General features: G+C 55.8%; 2 protein-coding genes across 3 annotated transcripts; both read left to right on the forward strand.

Annotated features, from left to right (window-relative positions):
* The first annotated feature begins 282 nt into the window (after nucleotides 1–282).
* TIMM44 (translocase of inner mitochondrial membrane 44) lies at nucleotides 283–16,680 on the forward strand. 2 transcript variants are annotated; one of them, XM_019667682.1, is made up of 13 exons: nucleotides 283–391; nucleotides 2,499–2,600; nucleotides 4,869–5,039; nucleotides 6,024–6,104; nucleotides 6,832–6,981; nucleotides 8,507–8,646; nucleotides 8,896–8,981; nucleotides 9,682–9,774; nucleotides 9,881–10,005; nucleotides 12,557–12,607; nucleotides 14,846–14,935; nucleotides 15,629–15,739; nucleotides 16,118–16,680. In XM_019667682.1, the coding sequence occupies exons 1-13, from the start codon at nucleotides 347–349 to the stop codon at nucleotides 16,235–16,237; spliced, it is 1,365 nt and encodes a 454-aa protein (XP_019523227.1). In that variant the 5' UTR covers nucleotides 283–346; the 3' UTR covers nucleotides 16,238–16,680. The 2 variants fall into 2 exon arrangements, with proteins under 2 accessions (XP_019523227.1, XP_019523228.1); XM_019667683.1 differs by lacking the exon at nucleotides 283–391 and adding an exon at nucleotides 658–2,018.
* Nucleotides 16,681–17,115: 435 nt separating this feature from the next.
* Nucleotides 17,116–18,665, forward strand: CTXN1 (cortexin 1). Its single transcript, XM_019667684.1, has 2 exons — nucleotides 17,116–17,412; nucleotides 17,756–18,665. The coding sequence occupies exon 2, from the start codon at nucleotides 17,776–17,778 to the stop codon at nucleotides 18,022–18,024; it is 249 nt and encodes an 82-aa protein (XP_019523229.1). The 5' UTR covers nucleotides 17,116–17,412; nucleotides 17,756–17,775; the 3' UTR covers nucleotides 18,025–18,665.
* Nucleotides 18,666–18,671: the final 6 nt, after the last annotated feature.

Raw genomic sequence — 18,671 nt, forward strand, 5'->3', positions numbered from 1 at the left:
GGAATCCACGCCCTCAGGCTCCGCCCCTTTGTAGTCTTATCCAACCATAGGTCTCTGCCACACAGGAGTTCCCGCCCTTCGGGTCGCATCCAGTCACAGGTCCCGCAAATTCTGTTCTATCAAAGGCCTAGCTCTCTAGGAATTCCCCGCTCCTATCAGGCCCCGCCCCTATAGCAGACCTCTCTCCAAGGTCCTGCCTCCCTTGGGAGTTCTGTCCAATCGCAGCCTTTTCTCTCCTCAACCCCGCCCCCTGTCTCGCTTTTCCCAGGCCGATGGCGCCCCAGCAAGACGCGAAGGATGACGCCATCGCGCCGCGCCGAAAGAAGGTCACAAGGGATCCTCCAACATGGCGGCAGCGGCGCTGCGGGGATCCTGGTGCCGCTGCCCGCGGGTGAGCCGACCTGCGGGGCCAGGGGGACCGGGGGGAGTTGGGAGGATAGCCGGCCTCAGGACCTCCGGGCCCGTGACCTGCAGGGTTTCCTTCTCAGGCCTTTGGCCCCTTCGGCCCTTCCCTGGGGCAGGCGAGAGGCTTGGGGTTGGGTCGTTGAGTCAGCGGAGGCTGGGACAGGGGGCCCGAAGCGAGGCTTGAGAGCCGGACCTGAGCGTGCTGGGCAGGGGCGGCGTTGCGCGGGGCTGGGCAGGGAGCCGATCGGCGTCCCTCGCCTCCTAGTGAGACCCCACGTGCACCAGGGAGTGAAAGGAGGCCTTGGCACCCAATGGAGAAAAGCGAGAAGGCAAAAAGCCGTGACAGGCATGAGTCACGTTTATATGCCAGGGCCCCTGTCGAGAGCATTTCCTGCATTGCCTCTCCTGTACATCTTTGTTAAAGTGCGGAAGGTAACTCTCGCCCTTGCTAAGAGCTTGGGCTCGAGGGATGGTGGGAGTCAAGGCGTGTAAAGCTCACGCAGAAAGTAGTATTTAATGTTGCTACTGCTTGTCGCTATTTCACAGGTTAGGAAACGGTACAGCCTGGTTAAGCAACCTGCCCACAGTCTCAGAGCTAGGGGAGTGGCTGACCAGATCCAAAGCAGAGGTCAGTCTGACTCCAGAGGCAGACTCTGGAAGAAGGAAAACAGTTCATTGGAATCTGAGTGAAAAAAGGTGTCTTTGACCCAGGACAGATTTTCTTTTTCTTGGCTGCTTGTCTTTTGAGTCAGGGGTTAGAGGTTGCATTTACACGTTTTTGGATTTGGACACAAGATCAAGGGGGAACTACCCTCAGGTTTGGTTCTGCTATGGAATTTCTCTCCTAAATTCGACAACCATCTACTTCTATTTCAGACTTGCTGAAGTCAGTGGCTCCAGGATCAATGGGTGTAGGCATTTAGAGAAGTACAACAAGTTATTTAAACTCCCAAGAGTTACTCTTGAGTAGCTATAAGAGATGGTAGTATCTGTGTAAGTTTGGGATGTTGCCTAGGGTTTCTGGAGACAGGAGGCATGGAACAGAGAGGAATGGCCCAGGGAATGTGGCAATGGAAGAATGGTTCTATCAGGTTATTGACATCAGTGTGCCTGGCTCTGTGCTGGGTGCTAGCGTGCAGCGTTGAACAACCTGCACAGGCCCTTTGTTCATAGAGCTTAAGTTCATTATTTGGTAGGAGAAGAAATGCCTTTCACATGAGGTTGGCAGTGTTGACTGGCAAAAAATAACTCTCCAAGTAATCCACAAAAGAAACGGTTTATTCGGGAAAAGGAAAAAGAAACGAAAACGGCCACCGCAGTGCAAGAACGCACACCTCCTACACCGGGCTCCAACCGGCAACCCACGTGCAGGAAGATAGACCCCGGATTCCAAGACGGCTAATCCCTTTATTCTGATCCCTCCCCCCAGAAATTACCATAAGGATAAAGGGATGTCAGGATTATAGTGTTAACAAGGGGCCCAGCTCCACCCATAGTCCTCCCAGCTCTATGGTTAAGCATCTTAAGATGCCAGTTCAATTTATCAGCAGCATATTTGCCCAAGTGACTCCCTAAGTTGCTGTGCTTGGAGCCCAACCCTGGACCAGGACATGGTAGGTTTATTCCAGGGTTGTACTTAGGACAGAAAGTTATCAGTGTTTACCTCTGAAAGCCCAGGTTTCTGGTACTACAAGGCCAGCAGGAGTGGGGTGGGCTTGTGAGAGAAGACTGCTTGCCACCAGCATCGAGGTTCAGCCTGCCCGTTTTCAGACTAAGGGATTAAATTAAACTGACACATTTAGCCTTCTTCCACCATAGGTTAGCGTTTCCTGGGACTCACCTGGTTTCCCCCAGGTTCAGAGGCAGGAGGGTAGGTGTAGGCCCTGAGATAGAGATCCTGTGTTTTCTCTATTTACCAGATTCCACTGGCTTCTCAGAACTTGGGAAGATTGTAGAGTGGCTGGCATGTGCCAGGCATGCGATAAAAATTGGCAAATGCGTCTCAGGCAGCCCCTGCTTTTTTAGTGTGGCCTACTTAATTTTCTAGTCACCCTCTTATCTGAGTGGATCTTTCTCTTTTCTCTCCCAATTAGAGATGCCTCAGCAGTGGAATCCATTTTCTATCCAGCCACAACTTAGTGCCATTACCCCATGGTACCTATCAGATATGTCGGCCAGGTGGAGAGCTGTCCCTGGTGAGTAATTCAGGACACGAACGAGCAGATTGAAGGGGGGAGGCCTCAAAAATCAGACCTCGTTGACAGGAGAGAGGGCTGCAGGATGTTGCCCATATTGCCAGTGGCCTCTGACTGGCAGGCCTTCCATATCCAAGGCCTTCAGAGTTCCAGAGCCCAGTGTGCCTGGTCCTCTCCACATCCCCAGAAGTGCTCAGCGTTGTTCGGGATAGGGCCCCTGCCTCACAAAGTGGCACGTTATGTCAGCTCTGATGGCTAGAAGAGCATCCCTTGTACTGAACTGAGATCCATGTCCCTGTGACCGATGGGGCCTTCACCAAGGAAAGCTGTATTCTTTTCTGGGTGACAGCCCTATAGGCATTTAAGCAGAGTCACCCATCATATCCTGGGGCTCAGTTTCCCCAGGCTACATCTCCCCCATCTTTTATGTTGTTTCTCACAGGTAACATTTTTCTAGAGCTTTTGCCCTCCCTGTCACTCCTCTTAACCATGCTTCTGTTGGTACTACCACAGACAGGAAAGCCCCAAACCTGACACTCTTCCCTAGTCCGCATTGGGCAGCCCACACTCTCCCTTCCTAGTCTCCTCTTGGCTATTTCCATGCAGGCACCTAGTTACCTGCGCCTGTCTCACTCAGGCTTTATCTCCCTGATCCTCTCCTGGGGCTGTTTACAGGAATGGGACAGGCCCTGTGGTCCTTCCCCTTTATTGTCCAGTCTCCCTCCACCCACCTATCGTTTGTAGCCCGAGTGAGTGACAGGGCTGCTGCATGGTGGCATGGTCCCTGACAGTCTCAGAACCTGGACTCCCCTGGAGAGAAAGGCTGGCCAGGGTGCATCTAGACGAGATGGCGGTCTGCCATCACCAGGCCTGGCCGCCCCTCCTGTGGAGCAGCACCTGGGCTTGGCGCAGCTTTTCCCGGGGCTTGACAGGGTCCAGGGAGGCAGTCACCCCTGAAACCAGTAAAATGAGCCCCCAGCCATGGCGACATACCCAGCACACCATGGTGGAAGTGGCGGGAGCAGCTGAGCACACGCAGCTGCCTCCTAGTGACTTGAGTCTCTCGTAATCGCTCTTTAAGCTTTCTCTTCTCTGAGCCTACTCTTCGTTACACGGGTGGCAAAGCAGAGATCTAAACCCAGCTCCGCCTGCCCTGAAGCCTGTGTCTTGAGCATTGTACAACAGCGGTGCTTGTGCCTGGAGCTGGGCCACTTCTGACGTCCCTAGGGTCTGGCTTCTCGGTGTGTTGGGTTTTCCCATGGAGGGGAACTCTGAGCTTGGGCTCTTGGTGCTTGTGACCCTGTGGGCCAAGAGGGAGGTTTGTGCCAGGCCCTAGCCTCTTGGGTGACATATGAGTTCCAGCTGGGGACTTGGGAGAAGGAAGACTTTACCCCAGCCCCAGAAACCCCACCCTGTACCAGCTCCTTATGGATGAGGAGCCACAGAGTCCTTTCAACTCCAGTCCTGGGGCAAGGGCCCCTTGGGTGTTGACTTTGGCCATGGGTGAGCGTGTTTGAATCCCCATGAGTATTCTAAGCTGCGACTGTTTCTCGTCCAGCATTTCCTCTCTTGGAGAAGGAACCTGGCATTTTGTTTTATTTTTAATAGACTTTATTTTTTTTGAGCAGTTTTAGATTTACAGAAAAATTGAACAGAAAGTACAGAGAGTTTCCATACACCTCTCCCCCTCAGCAGTTTCCCTATTATTCAGATCTTGCATTCCATTGGGACATTTGTTAACAGCTAGTGAGCTGATGTGGATACATTGTTATTAACTGAAGTCCATTGTTTCAATAGGGTTCACTCTCTGTGTTGTCCATTCTATGAGTTTTGACAAAATTTAATGACATGTATCCACCATGAAAGTATTATACAGAATATCTCCGTTGCCCTAAAAATCCTATGTTCTGCCTATTTAACTGGAAACCCAACCTCTGGCAACCACTGATCCTTTCACTGTCTCACTTTTCTAGAATGTCATACAGTTGGAATCTTACAGTATGTACGTAGCCTTTTCAGATTTGCTTCTTTCATTTAATAACCTGCATTTAGGGTTCCTCCATGTTTTTTCACGGCTTGACAGCTCATTTCTTTTTATCGCTGAATAATACTTCGTTGTCTGGATGTCCCACAGTTTATCACCTGATGCTTTTTAAATTTGTCTTGTATCATTCTTATGAAAATAAAAAGGTAGCTATTCCATTGTTAAACTGTATCAATAGAAAGGAAAAAATTAAAAATCCTTCATTCCTTTTACATTCTTTCTAGTCCAAATCCTATTCTTCTGGAAGCAGAAAAGGCTTTCTGTCCGGCTTGCTAGATAACATCAAACAAGAATTAGCCAAAAACAAAGAAATGAAAGAAAGTATAAAAAAGTTCCGAGACGAGGCCCGGAAGTTGGAAGAGTCAGATGCACTCCAGGAAGCCAGGAGGAAATACGTGAGTCCCTTTGCATCGTCTCTCCCTCGGTGGGCACTCTTGCTTTCAGAGCCAGGATTTCCCTGGACCCGGGACAGTGCGAGGAGCTCAGTGTGGGCCTGATTGGGGGAGGAGTGGCTTATGTGGAGGTGAGGTCACCTCACTGATGATAGCAGCCTAGGGGAAAGGAGTGGGTCGCACTGACTTCTCCTGGGAGCTTGTGAGAAATAAAGGGTCTCAGAGCCCTGTCGACCTGCTGGGTTAGAATCTGTGTGTCCACAGCCCCCAATGACCCTTCGAGGACTGGGTTTGAGATGCATTGCTGTCGAGAGCCTCCTGGTCATGGTCCTCTGGGTGAAATGGGTAGAAAGTGGGTCACAGTGCTGGTGTAATTACCAATCCCCACTGCTACCTCTTACAGAGCAGCTGCCAAGAGCCCACCACTGTGAATGGGGGTATGGGCATCTGCCCCAGGTCCCTCGGTTTTTGTTCTCTTGAGTCCCGCCCCCCCAGGCCATTGGCAAGGCCTGTTGCTTCTGAGTGTCCCCAAGTCGCCCACCCACGTGGACCTAACTACCTGTGGGCGACTCAGCCCAGTGGAAGATGGCCCTTCCTTTTCATTAAGGAAGGGGAGTGGGCTGAGCGGTCCTTCGGGGGCCAAGCAGGCTGAGGTTGGATGGGGTGGCCGGGGTGCGGGAGACGCTGCAGTGGTTGGTGGCTGGGTGAGGGACAGTGGGACAGGAGAATACTGATGAGCTGACAGGCAAGATCCCCCTTGCCACCTAGAGCAAGATGCAGGGCTGGCAGCTCCTGTGCTCAGGAGGGTCCCAGTCTGTCGGCCCTCAGCTGCTAAGATCTGCAGACCAGGCGGTGGGGCAGTGAGGGGCTTTTGGGGTGGGGGCGGTTTGGAGGAGGAAGGGGCTGCTGAGAAAATGCATCTTTGAGCCTTTGACTGTCCAGTAACTGCTGCGTGGTAACAAAAGGAAACAACACTCTTTACTGTAGAAAACAATTGAATCCGAAACTGTGCGGACAAGCGAGGTGATTAAGAAGAAGCTGGGGGAGATTACAGGCACCGTGAAGGAGGTAACGGCCTCTGGGTCCCCTCTGCTTCTTGGCCACGGCTCCTCTCTCAGGAGAGGTGTGCTGGGAGCCGAGGAGAGCAGGCATGGTTGGGGGGCTGGGGGGCTAGTGAGGGGAGAGCCAGCCTGGCCTGGAGGCTTCTGGAGTCCAAATACAAACACCCCTCAGGAAGGAGGAGAAGTCGGACTCGCCCACCTGTCCGGCAGTTTGCTACTTAAGTTAGAAGTGGGTGAGCCAACAGCCCATAGTGAGGATAAAATGAGGATTTTTTTCCTGCCTGCCTAAAAATAGAAGAGGGGACTTTGCACCCAAGGGAGGGTGGAGACAGTGTGGGAGCTTCCTTTTTATTGCTTCTGGGGTTTTTCTGTTGTTGTTCTTGTGGCTGGGGTGGGGGATAGGTTGTGCATGGTTCTGTATGAGGCCAGCCCAATATTGGGCATACCCTCACCTTCTTACCTCTGGGCTGCTGCTCCTATGGAATCCTGCAGGGATTCAGGGCTCCTGCCTATTCTGGGGAAAGGCCAGTTGACCCAGGGTCCAGCACCCCAGAAATTGTAGGCAGTGTTCTTGAACGTATGCACCTGAGTTGAGGGACCTCTATAGCCAGGTGAGTTCAGAGCACCAGCTCCCACCCGCTTTTTGGAAGACTGGTCTGGCCTTAGTTCCAGGGAAGCTCCTGTGGGCCCCCGAGGGGTACTGCGCTGACACCCCCTCCCTTCTGTCTCAGTAGAGTCTTGACGGAGTCAGTAAAAGCGACCTTGGCCGGAAAATCAAGGAGGGTATGGAGGAAGCAGCCAAGACCGCCAAGCAGTCAGCCGAGACGGTGTCCAAGGGCGGGGAGAAGCTGGGCAGGACCGCGGCCTTCAAAGCCCTCTCCCAGGTGAGTTGGACACTGCGGCCTGTGGCCGAAGATACTCTGGGCTCTGGCCTGCTCTGAAGCCGAGAGCCAGCGCTCCCACTTCAGCGCTCAGCCCCAGAGAGGACTGGCTACGCCAGGGAGTGCAGTGGGACAGACTGGTGGGGAGGGCCCACTGGAGGTGCCAGATCCTCGCTCTCCTCCTGGCTGGGTGGCCTTGGGTAAGTCACAGCCCTAGGGAACTGCAAGTCAATGTACTGTGAGCCTCACCCGCACTCAGCTGCTCACTCCCTGAGCTTGCGTCCATAACCCAGAGATCTGTCGCATTCGGGATGACTTGAGGTCCTGAATTCACCCCACTAGCACTTGTTGAACCTTACCACGGGGGCCACAGGAGTAAAAGTCTGAGTTCCTGCTCTCCAGGGGTCTGGGGGACAGGCAATTCCTGAGTGACATGTGACAGAGGAACACAGGGGAAGGGGTCACAGGCAGAAGAGAGCAGGCCCTAAACGGGGTGCAAACACAGCCTGCTCGGGGCACCCCACACAACTTGGCATGGCCAGAGCAACTGCAGGGGGCTCAGAGTGAGGCCAAGGGAAAGCAGGGCCCGTCGGAGCGGTCCGGCGGGCCACACAGGGGACCTTAGATTTCCAGAAAGTGACAAGGAGCCAAAGAAGGATACAGGCAGACCTCAGAGATATTGCAGGTTAGGTTCCAGACCAGTGATAAAGTGAACACCACAGTAAAGCCAGCCATAGAAATTTGGTGCTTTCCTGGTGCCTAGAAAAGTTACATTTACACTATACTGTAGTCTGTTAAGTATGCAATGGCATTATGTCTAAAAAAGACAATGTGCAGACTTTAATTAAAAAATACTGTTTTTGCTAAAAAATGCTCACCATCATCTGAGCCTTTAGCAAGTTGTAATCTTTTTGCTGGTGGAGGGTCTTACCTTCAGTTTGTAAAAAAAAAAAAGAAAAAAAAAAGTCAATATCTGCAAGGTGCAATAAAGCGAGGTACGCCTACATTGGGTGTAGAAGAGGCATGGCCACCATCGAGGACTCTGGCAGTGGTACAGGAGGCCAGAGTCTTGGGTGGCCCTCGTACACCTGCCCGTGGGGGTAGGGGTGGATTGCAGAGGTTTGGGAAGGTGGACACAGACTTTGGGTCTGCTCAGATGAGAGGAGTGGGGCAGAGGCAGAACTTAGGATGTCCCTTGGGTTTCCAAGGAGACTGAGGTGTCAGTCTCGTCATCTGAGGGTCATCTGGGGGCAGCCTGCTGCTCCTGGAGGGAAGCGGGGAAGTCAGGCAGAGCTGGGGTCTCCCTGGAGGCTCAGGCATGTCATTGCCTGCGGTGGGCTAGGTGGGTGCTCTGGGCTACATAACCGTAAGACCTGGGGAAAGCGAGCCCCCGGTGTGCCGCTGGGCCCGAGGTAGGTGCATGGCAGGCACTCCCTGTCTTTGGGCACAATTACATAGGCCGACAGTGGTCTGGGGGTGTCAGGAGGGTCCCCAGCACCTCCCCCGTGCCTTCTGTGCTCTCCTCCAGGGGGTGGAGTCAGTGAAGAAGGAACTCGACGACAGTGTCCTGGGCCAGACCGGGCCCTACCGGAGGCCCGAGCGGCTCAGGAAGAGGAAGGAGTTTGCCGGAGAGAAGTTCAAGGAAGAGAAAGTGTTTGAGCCCAATGAGTAGGTAGCAGGCCGGTCAGGGACCCCCTCACCGCCTCCCCTTCAGGCCCACAGAAGTCAGTTATTGAGTTTGTTTTCTGCTCCAGGCTTCCTGGCTCCCTTGAGAGGATTTGGGGGAGGGTAGGTGGTGAGAAGGGCAAGAGAGAAGACAGGAGGCCACTGGATGAGGACGGGGTCACCACAGCCCCTGAGCTGCCTCCTCCCCGCGGTCCCCCAGCTGCTGGTCACCAGCTGCCCCGTCTCCCACAGGGAGGCCCTGGGGGTCGTGCTGCACAAGGACTCCAGGTGGTACCAGCAGTGGAAGGACTTCAGGGACAACAATGTGGTGTTCAACCGTGAGTGTTCCCGTCCCCGAAACTTGGCAGTGACAGGGGACACTAACTGAACACTTCCCGGGTGCTGGGCACAAGCCAGATCCCCCTTGACAGAGAAGGAGACGGGTCAGAGAGGAGCACTCATTTCCGCAGGGTCACCCAGTGAGTGAGCAGTAGGGCGTCAGCCTCTAGGTGGCCGGTGGGCAGGGGCATTACTGTCAGGACTGGCTCACCATCTTGGCTGTCACTAGAGGTGGTGGTGGTGGCAGTGGGGTGGCCAGGCACAATGGTGGCTGTGGATTTCGAGAGATGCTCACTCAAGGGAGGATGGGAGGCCAAGAACCCTGGTGCAGATAGAGCTGAAGCCTGCTCAGGACCCTGGAGTTCTCTGCTCTCACTGGGGCACGGGGCTTCCTAGATGCTGACAAGAAGTGGGGCCAGGCCACTCACCCTTGTCCCTTGTCTTGTGGGGACCGCTAGAGGCCTGTGTTTCCTTGTTTGCACAGTCCCCTAGGCCCACAGCTGAGCCGTCTCTGCAGCCCCCTGAGGTAGGTTGGCAGGTCCCAGTCTCCATGCACAGCTGAGGAAGCAGGCGCAGAGCAGAGAGGTCCCCTTATCTACCTGACCTGTGTCTGAAGCAGGGCCACAGGGAGCACCCAGAAGTTGGGGACTGGGGGTATCTTTCCAGAAGGGACACCTGACCTGCCTCTGTCTCCTGCAGGGTTCTTCGAGATGAAGATGAAGTATGACGAGAGTGACAACGCGCTCATCCGGGCCTCCCGCGCACTGACAGACAAGGTCACAGACTTGCTGGGTGAGTGGACAGTCCCAGGACTGTCATGCCCCACCCCCACACCCATGGGCAGGCAGCAGGGAGGGGTTCCAGGCTCCCTACCAACTCCTGGCTTGGCTGCCCCCAGGGGGCCTGTTCTCAAAGACCGAGATGTCAGAGGTGCTCACGGAGATCTTGCGTGTGGACCCTGCCTTTGACAAGGAGCGGTTCCTGCAGCAGTGTGAGAATGACATCATCCCCAACGTATTGGAGGTGAGTGCCCCACTCCTCAGGCCCCTCCTCACCAGATTGAAAGTTCCTTTAGCGGCATTTACCGTATTTGCCGGCGTATAAGACGACTGGGCGTATAAGACGACCCCCTAACATTTCCACTCAAAATACAGAGTTTGTTATATACTCGCCGTATAAGACTACCCCCTCTTCCGCACACCTTCCACACCAAATAAAAGGTAAAACAATATCAGATTTGATTTTGCCCACTGAAGTGCAAACAAGCGTATTGTATTTCGTGTCACCACATAACCGTTTTGGCGATGTTGAGCCACCATGTCTGCTACATGTTTTTCGAATTCTGGCCAGTGTGGGGTGCTTCTTCTTAATGCACACTTACCCCTTGGCATACTCTTTAATGCTTTCTCATTTGATTTCCAGTCCCGAACCATCTTTTCTGTTACTCCATATTGTCTTGCAGCAGCACAATTATTATTTTCCTTAGCAAAGTTTATAACTTTCAGTTTAAAATTTGCATCATACTTCTTTCTTTTGGCTGGTGCCATGATAGGGATGATAGGGGTTTGACTGGTCGACATTTTCTATGCTGTACTGTACAATGGTGCAGTATTGTGGTTGGCTGTTGGCTGTATACAAAGCCTGATTTGATTGGTCCCTGCTCCCTGTTTGCCCGCCCTGTCACTATAGTAGTCTGGTCCACCCTTGCATCAGCATCTCCCTGGGACCTCACTAGTGCGCAAGTGTGAGCTCTTCAACATTCTAACAGGCACCATGATAGCGCAAAATCGCGAATCTTCAATGCATATGTAAAGAAATATACGGTAACCCGAATTTACCACACTCGCAAAATCGCACACAGCCGACCATACACCCAGTATGGTATCGCGATTCGCGATTTTGCGCTATCATACTGGGTGTATGGTCGGCTGTGTGCGATTTTGCGAGTGTGGTAAAATCGCATAACAGCAAAATCGCATAACAGCCGAGCATACACCCAGCAGCGCGGCTGATGCCTGAACGGTATGTGGAATGAAGTGGGCGGGCATCGGGAGGCCACTATGGCACGGGGCAAGCACTATGGGCAGTCTATCTGAAGTGTACCTGGCGTATAAGACGACCCCCCACTTGGAGGCATATTTTTCAGGGCCAAAAAATCGTCTTATACGCCGGCAAATACGGTAGCCAAGAGGGTGTGTTCGGAGCAGAGACAAGGCTTCCATTTTCAGAGGCCTAAGCCCGCCACACCCAGCCCTTGTCTGTCAAGTACCTCTGAAAAGGTATCTGTTGCACGTTGCCCCCTCTGGTCCCAGTGATGGTGGCTGTGACATTTTCTGGCCTCACCCATGGGATGTGTCTGTCCCACAACTGAGTCTCTTCTCACCTTTTGTTTTCTTCATGTTCTCTGTCTGAAGTTCTTCCCTCATGGCTGCCAGGGGTCAGAGGCCTTTCAGGAGTCAGGGAGAAGCGGGCTGCTTTTGGGGCAAGCTGTGAGGAGGGCCTGGGGAGTGCATACCAGCTCCGGCCAGACCCTCAGGGCAGGAAGGCAGCAGCAGGGCGGGTGGGGGGCTGTGGCTTTCCTCCCTCCTAGGTCTCTAGGAATCTTAATCCCATCTCTGGTCCCCTTGCCCCTCCTTTTGGCTCAGAAATGGGGAGTAGTGGGTGGCAACTTGCTCAAGGTCCCACCCTCCACAAGGCCTCTGCCCAAGGTCGACTGCTTTTTCCCAGCCCCCAGACGTGGCTGGAGCCCGGGCAGCCTCCAGCCCAGTCAAGCCAGGCCTTTGGGCTTCCCCAGTGGGGCCGCAGAAAAGCTCTCCGACCTTGTGTGGATGCCTGTCCCCTCTGCCTGCCACCTCCCTCTCTCCGGCCTCCACGTGATTGCCCAGGTCCCTCATGCCACTTTGGGCATGGCTGGGCAGAGGTGGGAATGGAGCGATGACCAAAAGCAGCAGCCTAAGCTCAGGCGGTTTCTTCTGGAGTGAGGGTGGCTTGGTGCTTGACCCACCTGCAGTTTTCCATGGGCACCTAGCCCCCCTTCTCCCCTCTCTGCTGTCCTCCTTGATGCTCCCCAGATCCAGCCCTGACTCCAGGTTTCTGTGGAAGCACCCCCAGTGCTGCTTGGGAACCCACCCTGGGATTTCCGTCCCTGCCCCAGTCCCTCCCCCAGACCACCCTCACTGGCAGGAGACTTCCTGTCACAATGTGGGCCTGGCCATCCAAAGTTGCATCCCCAGGGGAGGCAGAAGCAGCTTCTCACCTCCTTGGCTCAATTTCCCAGCCAGGGTAAGAGACTAGCACACTGCCACCTTCCTCTTCCTCCCACCAAGCCCTTGGGACCTACTCTGGGCCACCCCATTGTCACACATACAGGGGCTTTGCTCCCACAGACCTGGGGAGGCAGCACACCCTGCTGCAGCCTGTCCCAAGTGCCCCTTCCTTCCTCGGCCGAACCCACAGGGTGGGGAGGGGGTCTACAGAGGAAAGGCTCTCACTGGAGAACACTCTTGAAAGTGCTGTCCCCAGAGCCCACTCTCATTCTCACACTTATTTTTTTCTTTTGTCTTTCCCTTTTTAGGCCATGATTTCTGGCGACCTCGACATTCTCAAAGATTGGTGCTATGAAGCTGTGAGTACTTTCCTTTCTATTTAGGCCTAAAAAGAAATCACAGTTTGGAGAAGGTCTGCTTGGGTGGCTGGTCTGGAAAGGGCACGACAGGGCCTGTTGTCGTGGTCAAGGGGAGGTTCCTGTGTCTGACACACCCGCCAGCACAGAGCCTTCGGTCCCTTTGCACGTCCTGCACCTCCACGCTGTGGGCGAGGTGCCACGTAACTGCGGGACTCGCTGAGGGTCAGGTGGCTGGTGGTTCCAGATGAAACCAGTCAGGGATGGGCCCTCCAATGTGCTCTCTCTCCTCCCTCACTTGGTCTGAAGGATGGCCTGGGGCTGGGGCAGTCCTCCTGCCTCTTGTCATCCAGAACCCTCCCCCGTCTTAGTTCTGGTTAAGAAGGCTCATAAGGGGGCTAAAAAAAGCGATCGTAGGGGAAGCGATCTGAGTGAAATGGGGGTTCATTGGAGCCTGTCCACCTGCCTTGTTTCAGGTGGCCCTGAGTGATGTAAAGCAAGGCCCCATGGCCAGGATGGCCTGGGTACAGGCTTGGGGCCCAAGGGTCGGGTAGAAAGGGACATTGAATAACTCTGGGGTGCATTAGCCATTCCCCCACAGGTGCTGGAGAGAGCATGGTTTCAGGTCCCAGTGGCCTGTGTCCCCTCCCTTCCCTCGGCCAGAGTTACATCGTTGTCCCTGTCTCGTGGGATTGTGAGGGTACAGCGTGAATACAGAAGCAGCGTTCAGGACACACGAAGCACTGAATGAATTCATTAGCTGTTCTTGCTGGGAGATCCCAGAACATAGGTCAAAACAGATGTTATTAGATTTCTTGCCTGGGCAGGAGCCATGGGTCCTAATGAGACCCCACTGCTTCCCGGAGTTAGGGCTCAGGGTCAGGGCTGCGTGCTGTCCGCCCAGTTCCTGGCAGCCTCCCTGTTTCCTCTGGCTGCCTCGCATCACTGTGTTCACTCCCTGGCCTGTGTTTTCATGGGTCTTTTTGTCCAGCTTCTTTGTATTATATTAAGCAATCCAGAGGCTTTTGGGCTGATTCTATTCTGTACCAGCTCACAAACAACTTGGAAAAAGCAGAGGAGAAGATGTCAGATTTTCTTTTTAAACACTCCCCTGCACGGTGACTAATCCAGCAGGCAGTTATGAGTGTTTTGTGTACAATGTGGTTTTTTTTGGGAACAATGTTTTTTCCAGGACCCATCAGCTCCAAGTCAAGTTGCTGTCCTTTAATCTTAGTTGTGGAGGGCACAGCTCAGCTTCAAGTTCAGTTGCGTGGGGGCGTAGCCCACCATTTCATGCGGGAGTCGAACCGGCAACCTTGTTGTTAAGAGCACGTGCTCTAACCGACAGAGCCATTGGCAGCCCACAATTATGAGTGTTTTGTGTTGTTGTTTTTTTTTACTTTGGGACCATTAGGAGGTTGCTGACTTCCTTTGCCAGAGAACTGCTGGTGCCCCTAGAAACACAGCTGAAGTTGTAACCACGCACAAAAGTGTTTTTTAAATGTCATCTTTAAGAAACTCACAAGAAGTAGTATGGGCACCTTTTCTTTTTTTCTTGGTGATTAGTTGTTTCCATAAAAAGTAGATGCTACTAGAATGTCTTCCGTCACAGTTGCCTGTTGTGATACGAAGCTGCACATGTCCCAGGGACTATATGCCCTGCGCCTGGGATCAGGCGCGAGGAGATTGAATGTCATTTAGGGCATCACTGCCCCATAGGAGGAACAGGCTGCCTGCAGCCGTCAGCCACCCATGAGGGGCTGGTCAGTGAGAATAATGCAGCTGGTTTCAGAGCCACCTGTGGGGTAGGACAAATCCTAGAAAATCGTTTGATTCCAGGCCAAGACTTTGAGGTAAATGTGGCACTGTTTAAGATCAGCCAGGGAGGCCTCCACTTCCCTATGAGTGCATCTCAGATGTGTTCCAGGAGAATCACCTACTTCGCTGATTAAAGCTTTTATTCAGTAGTCCTGACACAGTGTTGTCTTTATAATGAGAGGGCAGCATGTGACTCAGGCCAGCCAACAAGTGGCACCAGCTTCTGTGCTTGGACCCATGCTCCTGGCATCAGCCGCTGCTGGTGTAAGCACACCCAGGCACGGGGGCCATTTCTGGAAATTCAAGAGCTGAAATCACGAAACTGCCAGTGAGCTGCCTACAGCTGCCCTCCTGTGGTGTGGTGCCTTGGCGTGGCTCATGTTTGGGCGGTTGTCACACAGGCATGTCGGCCTCTTGTTGCAGACCTATAGCCAGCTGGCCCACCCGATCCAGCAGGCCAAGGCTCTGGGCCTCCAGTTCCACTCCCGTATTCTGGACATTGACAACGTCGATGTAAGTGTCTCTTCCCAGGCGGGCTGCATTGACCCTGGGGTGGGAAGGTATGCAGATCATGAGGAGTGAGTTCCCTGTCCCTGGAGGAGTTCCAGCACAGGCGGTGCTTATAGATTATATGACCTCAAAGGTCCCTTGCAGTAAAAGTTTTCCATAGTCCTGTGGTTGGACTATTCTCAGGCAAGTGGTAGGCATAGGGGTGCTGCTGCCCAAACCTCAGGGCCCTGAGGGTCCCCCAAGGCAGTGCTGTGCCTGTACCTTCCCTGGGAAGGGTGGGGGTTTGCCAGTAGTTCTCAGGCCGCCGACGGTCTGCTCTGCCACCATCACTCCAATTTCTTCCCTGTTCGGGGCTGAGGGTATGCCAGCACTGGCTTCTCTGTGCCCCCACACAGCCCCAGTCTGGGGACCAAGAGGCTGCCAGGGTGTCAGGAGCCCACATGGATTCTCAGTTCGAATTCCATCTTACTTGTCTCTGGGAATCCCTACCTGGAAACAGGCCAGCAGGAGCCAATGGCCATGGGGTGCTGACTTGGGGCGGCTTCTCAGGGTCCCTCCAGGGTGATGAGTTGAGGTGTCAAGGTGCGGGGGCCCCTTCCTGGCAGCATCCCAGGGCTCTCCATCTCGAGGGGAGCAGCAGGGAGGTGGCCGGCGACCGTTCTCTGAGGCCCACCCACCCTGTTGGCTTCCCCGCAGCTGGCCATGGGCAAGATGATGGAGCAGGGGCCTGTGCTGATCGTCACCTTCCAGGCTCAGCTGGTGATGGTGATCAAGAACCCCAAAGGCGAGGTGGTTGAGGGCAACCCGGTGAGTGAAGGGAGGGGGCAGGATGGGGCAGGCAACCAGCCCAGGGCCAGTTGTATGGCGATGTTCAGTCACCCTGCACTGATGGCTGTTGAGAGCCAGGAGGTTCTGTGACGGAGGGGACAGCAGGCTGGTGCCTTGAGAAGTTCCAGGGCCTGAGGTGGGCCTGGTGGAGATCAGAGGGTGACTGACCTGTCCAGTTCCAGCCTCTATTCTGGACCCCAGGCCCAGGCCAACACCCCAACACCTCTCCTGGTCCCCCCCAGTGTCGCTGCGTCCTGACCTGGCAGCCTGGTCTTGTCCCGCCCTCCGCAGTCCCTTGTCCCATGTGGGTGCGAGCCTGCTCTCGGCCCCTGGCCCTCACCCTTCCGTCTCCTACAGGACAAGGTGCTACGTATGCTGTACGTGTGGGCACTGTGCCGGGACCAGGATGAGCTCAACCCCTATGCGGCCTGGCGGCTCTTAGACATCTCCGCTTCTAGCACAGAGCAGATCCTCTGACCATGGCACCACAACCTGGTCTTTGGGGCTGGATCATCACACGGCAGCCACATGGGGTGGGACCGATGTCCACCTGTGGCAACAGACCTCTGGACAAGACTGTTGGCTCTTCCCTGCTCTTATCCAGGGCAGCTGCAGAAACAGCTGGACAGGGAAGTGCCCGTGGCTGCCAAGGGCTGCTCCCCACAGTGCCAGCCCCTGCACCGCCCTTTGCCCCCAAAGGGCTGCTGGCCAGCAGGTCACCAGGGCACACGGCCAGACAGTGAGTGCCAAGAGACCCTTGTCCAGGGACTCCTCTGGGGTCAGCGTGGTGAGGCCCACTGGCCACATCAACCAGGCCGTTTTAGCTCCATTTTAAAAAAAATTTAACAGTGCCCTTATTATCCTGTATGTATGTCTGAGCTTTGGAAATGATAATAAAACACTGAAGTTCAGGAGAGCAACTTGGGTGGTCCGAGGTGTCTGTCAATGTGGTGTGGGTGTGGGCCACGTGGTCATAGGAAGGCCTTGGTCAAGGTCACTCAAGGAACTGCAGCCCCAGAGGGGGCACCTTGCTTGGTCAGGACCCTGCATCCCCCTAGGGGGCGCGGAGGTGGGGAGGTGGGGGTGGGAAGCGGGAGACCAGTAACAAGAAAAACTAGAGAGGTGTCCGAGATTTGGTCGGGGGTCTCTGAGCGTTGGGGTCTCCAAGGTTAGAGCTTGAGTGGCCATATGAGCGATGTTGGAGGGCACTGGGATCCCAAACAGGGAATCTGGGTGAGGGATCCATCGTGGAGGAGAATCGGGGTGCGGGCGCTAAGGTAGGGATGGGAGTCATCTGGGGAGCTTACGGCAGTGGGGAGAGTGGGGTCCTGATTGCCTACGGCTCCGCCTGGCGGGGGCGCGGTGATCCAGAGGCCGGGGCGGGGTCGGTGCCGTGCGCCGCTCCCTGCGCAGCCTCCGCCCCCATCCGCGGCCCCGCCCCTGTCGCCATGGGAACTGCCGCGGCGGCCCGGCTCGCTCGCGCCTTGCCCGCCTCGGTCTCTGCTGCTCCAGGGGCGGGTGGGGTGGGCTGAGCTGGGGCCGCCGCCGCTGCTGCCACCACCGCCGTGGAAAGGCCGATAGCGGAGCCGGCGCGGGTCCCGGAGGAGAGCGCGGCCGCCGGGCGCTCCGTCCCCGTCGCGGTCGAGGCCAGGGTGAGGGACACGGCGGGGGTGGTGGGGGAGGGGGTCCCCGAGACGCTGAGAACAAAGGCAGCAAGCGGGAAGCGAGGCCGGGTCCCCGCCGCGCCCCCGGGCCGCGCGGTCGCACCTGTTGTGCGCGGGCCGGTCGGGTTGGGGCTCCCTCTGTCTGCTCACTGCCCCCACCTGCACAGAGTTGGGTCCCCGCGTGGCATTGGCGACGTGTCTACTGGCCAGGCATGGGCGTTGCCCGGAGATTGGAAACGGGGGAAGGGGGACGGGGAACAGGCAAGGTCGGAGGGCGACGTGGGAAGGAAAAGCCTCATCCCCGCTTCCCGGGTCGGTCTCTCGTCCGCAGGGCGCGCGGCGATGTGAGACATGAGCGCGACGTGGACGCTGTCCCCCGAGCCGCTGCCGCCGTCGACGGGGCCCCCGGCGAGCGCGGGCCTGGACGCCGAGCAGCGCACGGTGTTCGCCTTCGTGCTCTGCCTGCTTGTGGTGCTAGTGCTGCTGATGGTGCGCTGCGTGCGCATCCTGCTCGACCCCTACAGCCGCATGCCCGCCTCGTCCTGGACCGACCACAAGGAGGCGCTCGAGCGCGGCCAATTCGACTACGCGCTGGTCTGAGCCCCGACATCCCCCGGCGGCCCTCCGTGGGGTCGCTTTCCCAGGGCACACCCGATAGGGGTGCTGCTGGCCGGGACTGTGCTCAGGATCCCGCTCCAGAGCCCAACCCGACGGGGAGGGCATGAGAAGTCCATCCCCTCCCTGCCCAGACCTCGCCCATCCTCCCTCCCCGGCAGGCCCGAGGCCCACTTCGTGCCTTTATCACACCCTATCTTAGCCCCATAACTCACCGACCCCCCCCAGCCTGTAGGTGGCTCTGCTATTGTCCTGCAGCCAGCATGAGTGTCGTGTCCGGTCCAGAATGCGGGGACTCCAATGTCCCCCCTTCCCCTGTCGTCTGGCCATCTCCACTCCCCCTCCATCCCCCTGTAAGTGCTGAGCCCCGCTTTGGGCTCACTCCTGGACCCACAGGGTGGACGTGGACGCTGCATATCGATATGCCCAGCGCAGTCTGCCCGGGAGACCGAGCCTGAAGAGCTACAATGGCTTCTGTGTCCGGGATGCACGGTGCCTTCCGTTGGGGAAAAGCACGGACAGGCTCACTCCCGCCCCCAGCCCAGGCCCCAGTCCAGATCAGCACACCCCTCCCTTAGTCACCATCTCCGCCCTTCACTGGCCCTCCTGCCACCCCTCCCACCCCCGGTACT

The sequence above is a fragment of the Hipposideros armiger genome, unplaced genomic scaffold (assembly GCF_001890085.2).
Source record: "Hipposideros armiger isolate ML-2016 unplaced genomic scaffold, ASM189008v1 scaffold_502, whole genome shotgun sequence".
NCBI lineage: Eukaryota > Metazoa > Chordata > Mammalia > Chiroptera > Hipposideridae > Hipposideros > Hipposideros armiger.

Bases quoted from the DNA above. Each gene is read 5' to 3' on its own strand.
- TIMM44 (XM_019667682.1), top strand. From the start codon at position 347: ATGGCGGCAGCGGCGCTGCGGGGATCCTGGTGCCGCTGCCCGCGG. The intron at 5,040-6,023 runs GTGAGTCCCTTT...TCTTTACTGTAG, and splicing joins AGGAAGCCAGGAGGAAATAC to AAAACAATTGAATCCGAAAC. The intron at 14,936-15,628 runs GTAAGTGTCTCT...GCTTCCCCGCAG, and splicing joins TGGACATTGACAACGTCGAT to CTGGCCATGGGCAAGATGAT.
- CTXN1 (XM_019667684.1), top strand. From the start codon at position 17,776: ATGAGCGCGACGTGGACGCTGTCCCCCGAGCCGCTGCCGCCGTCGACG.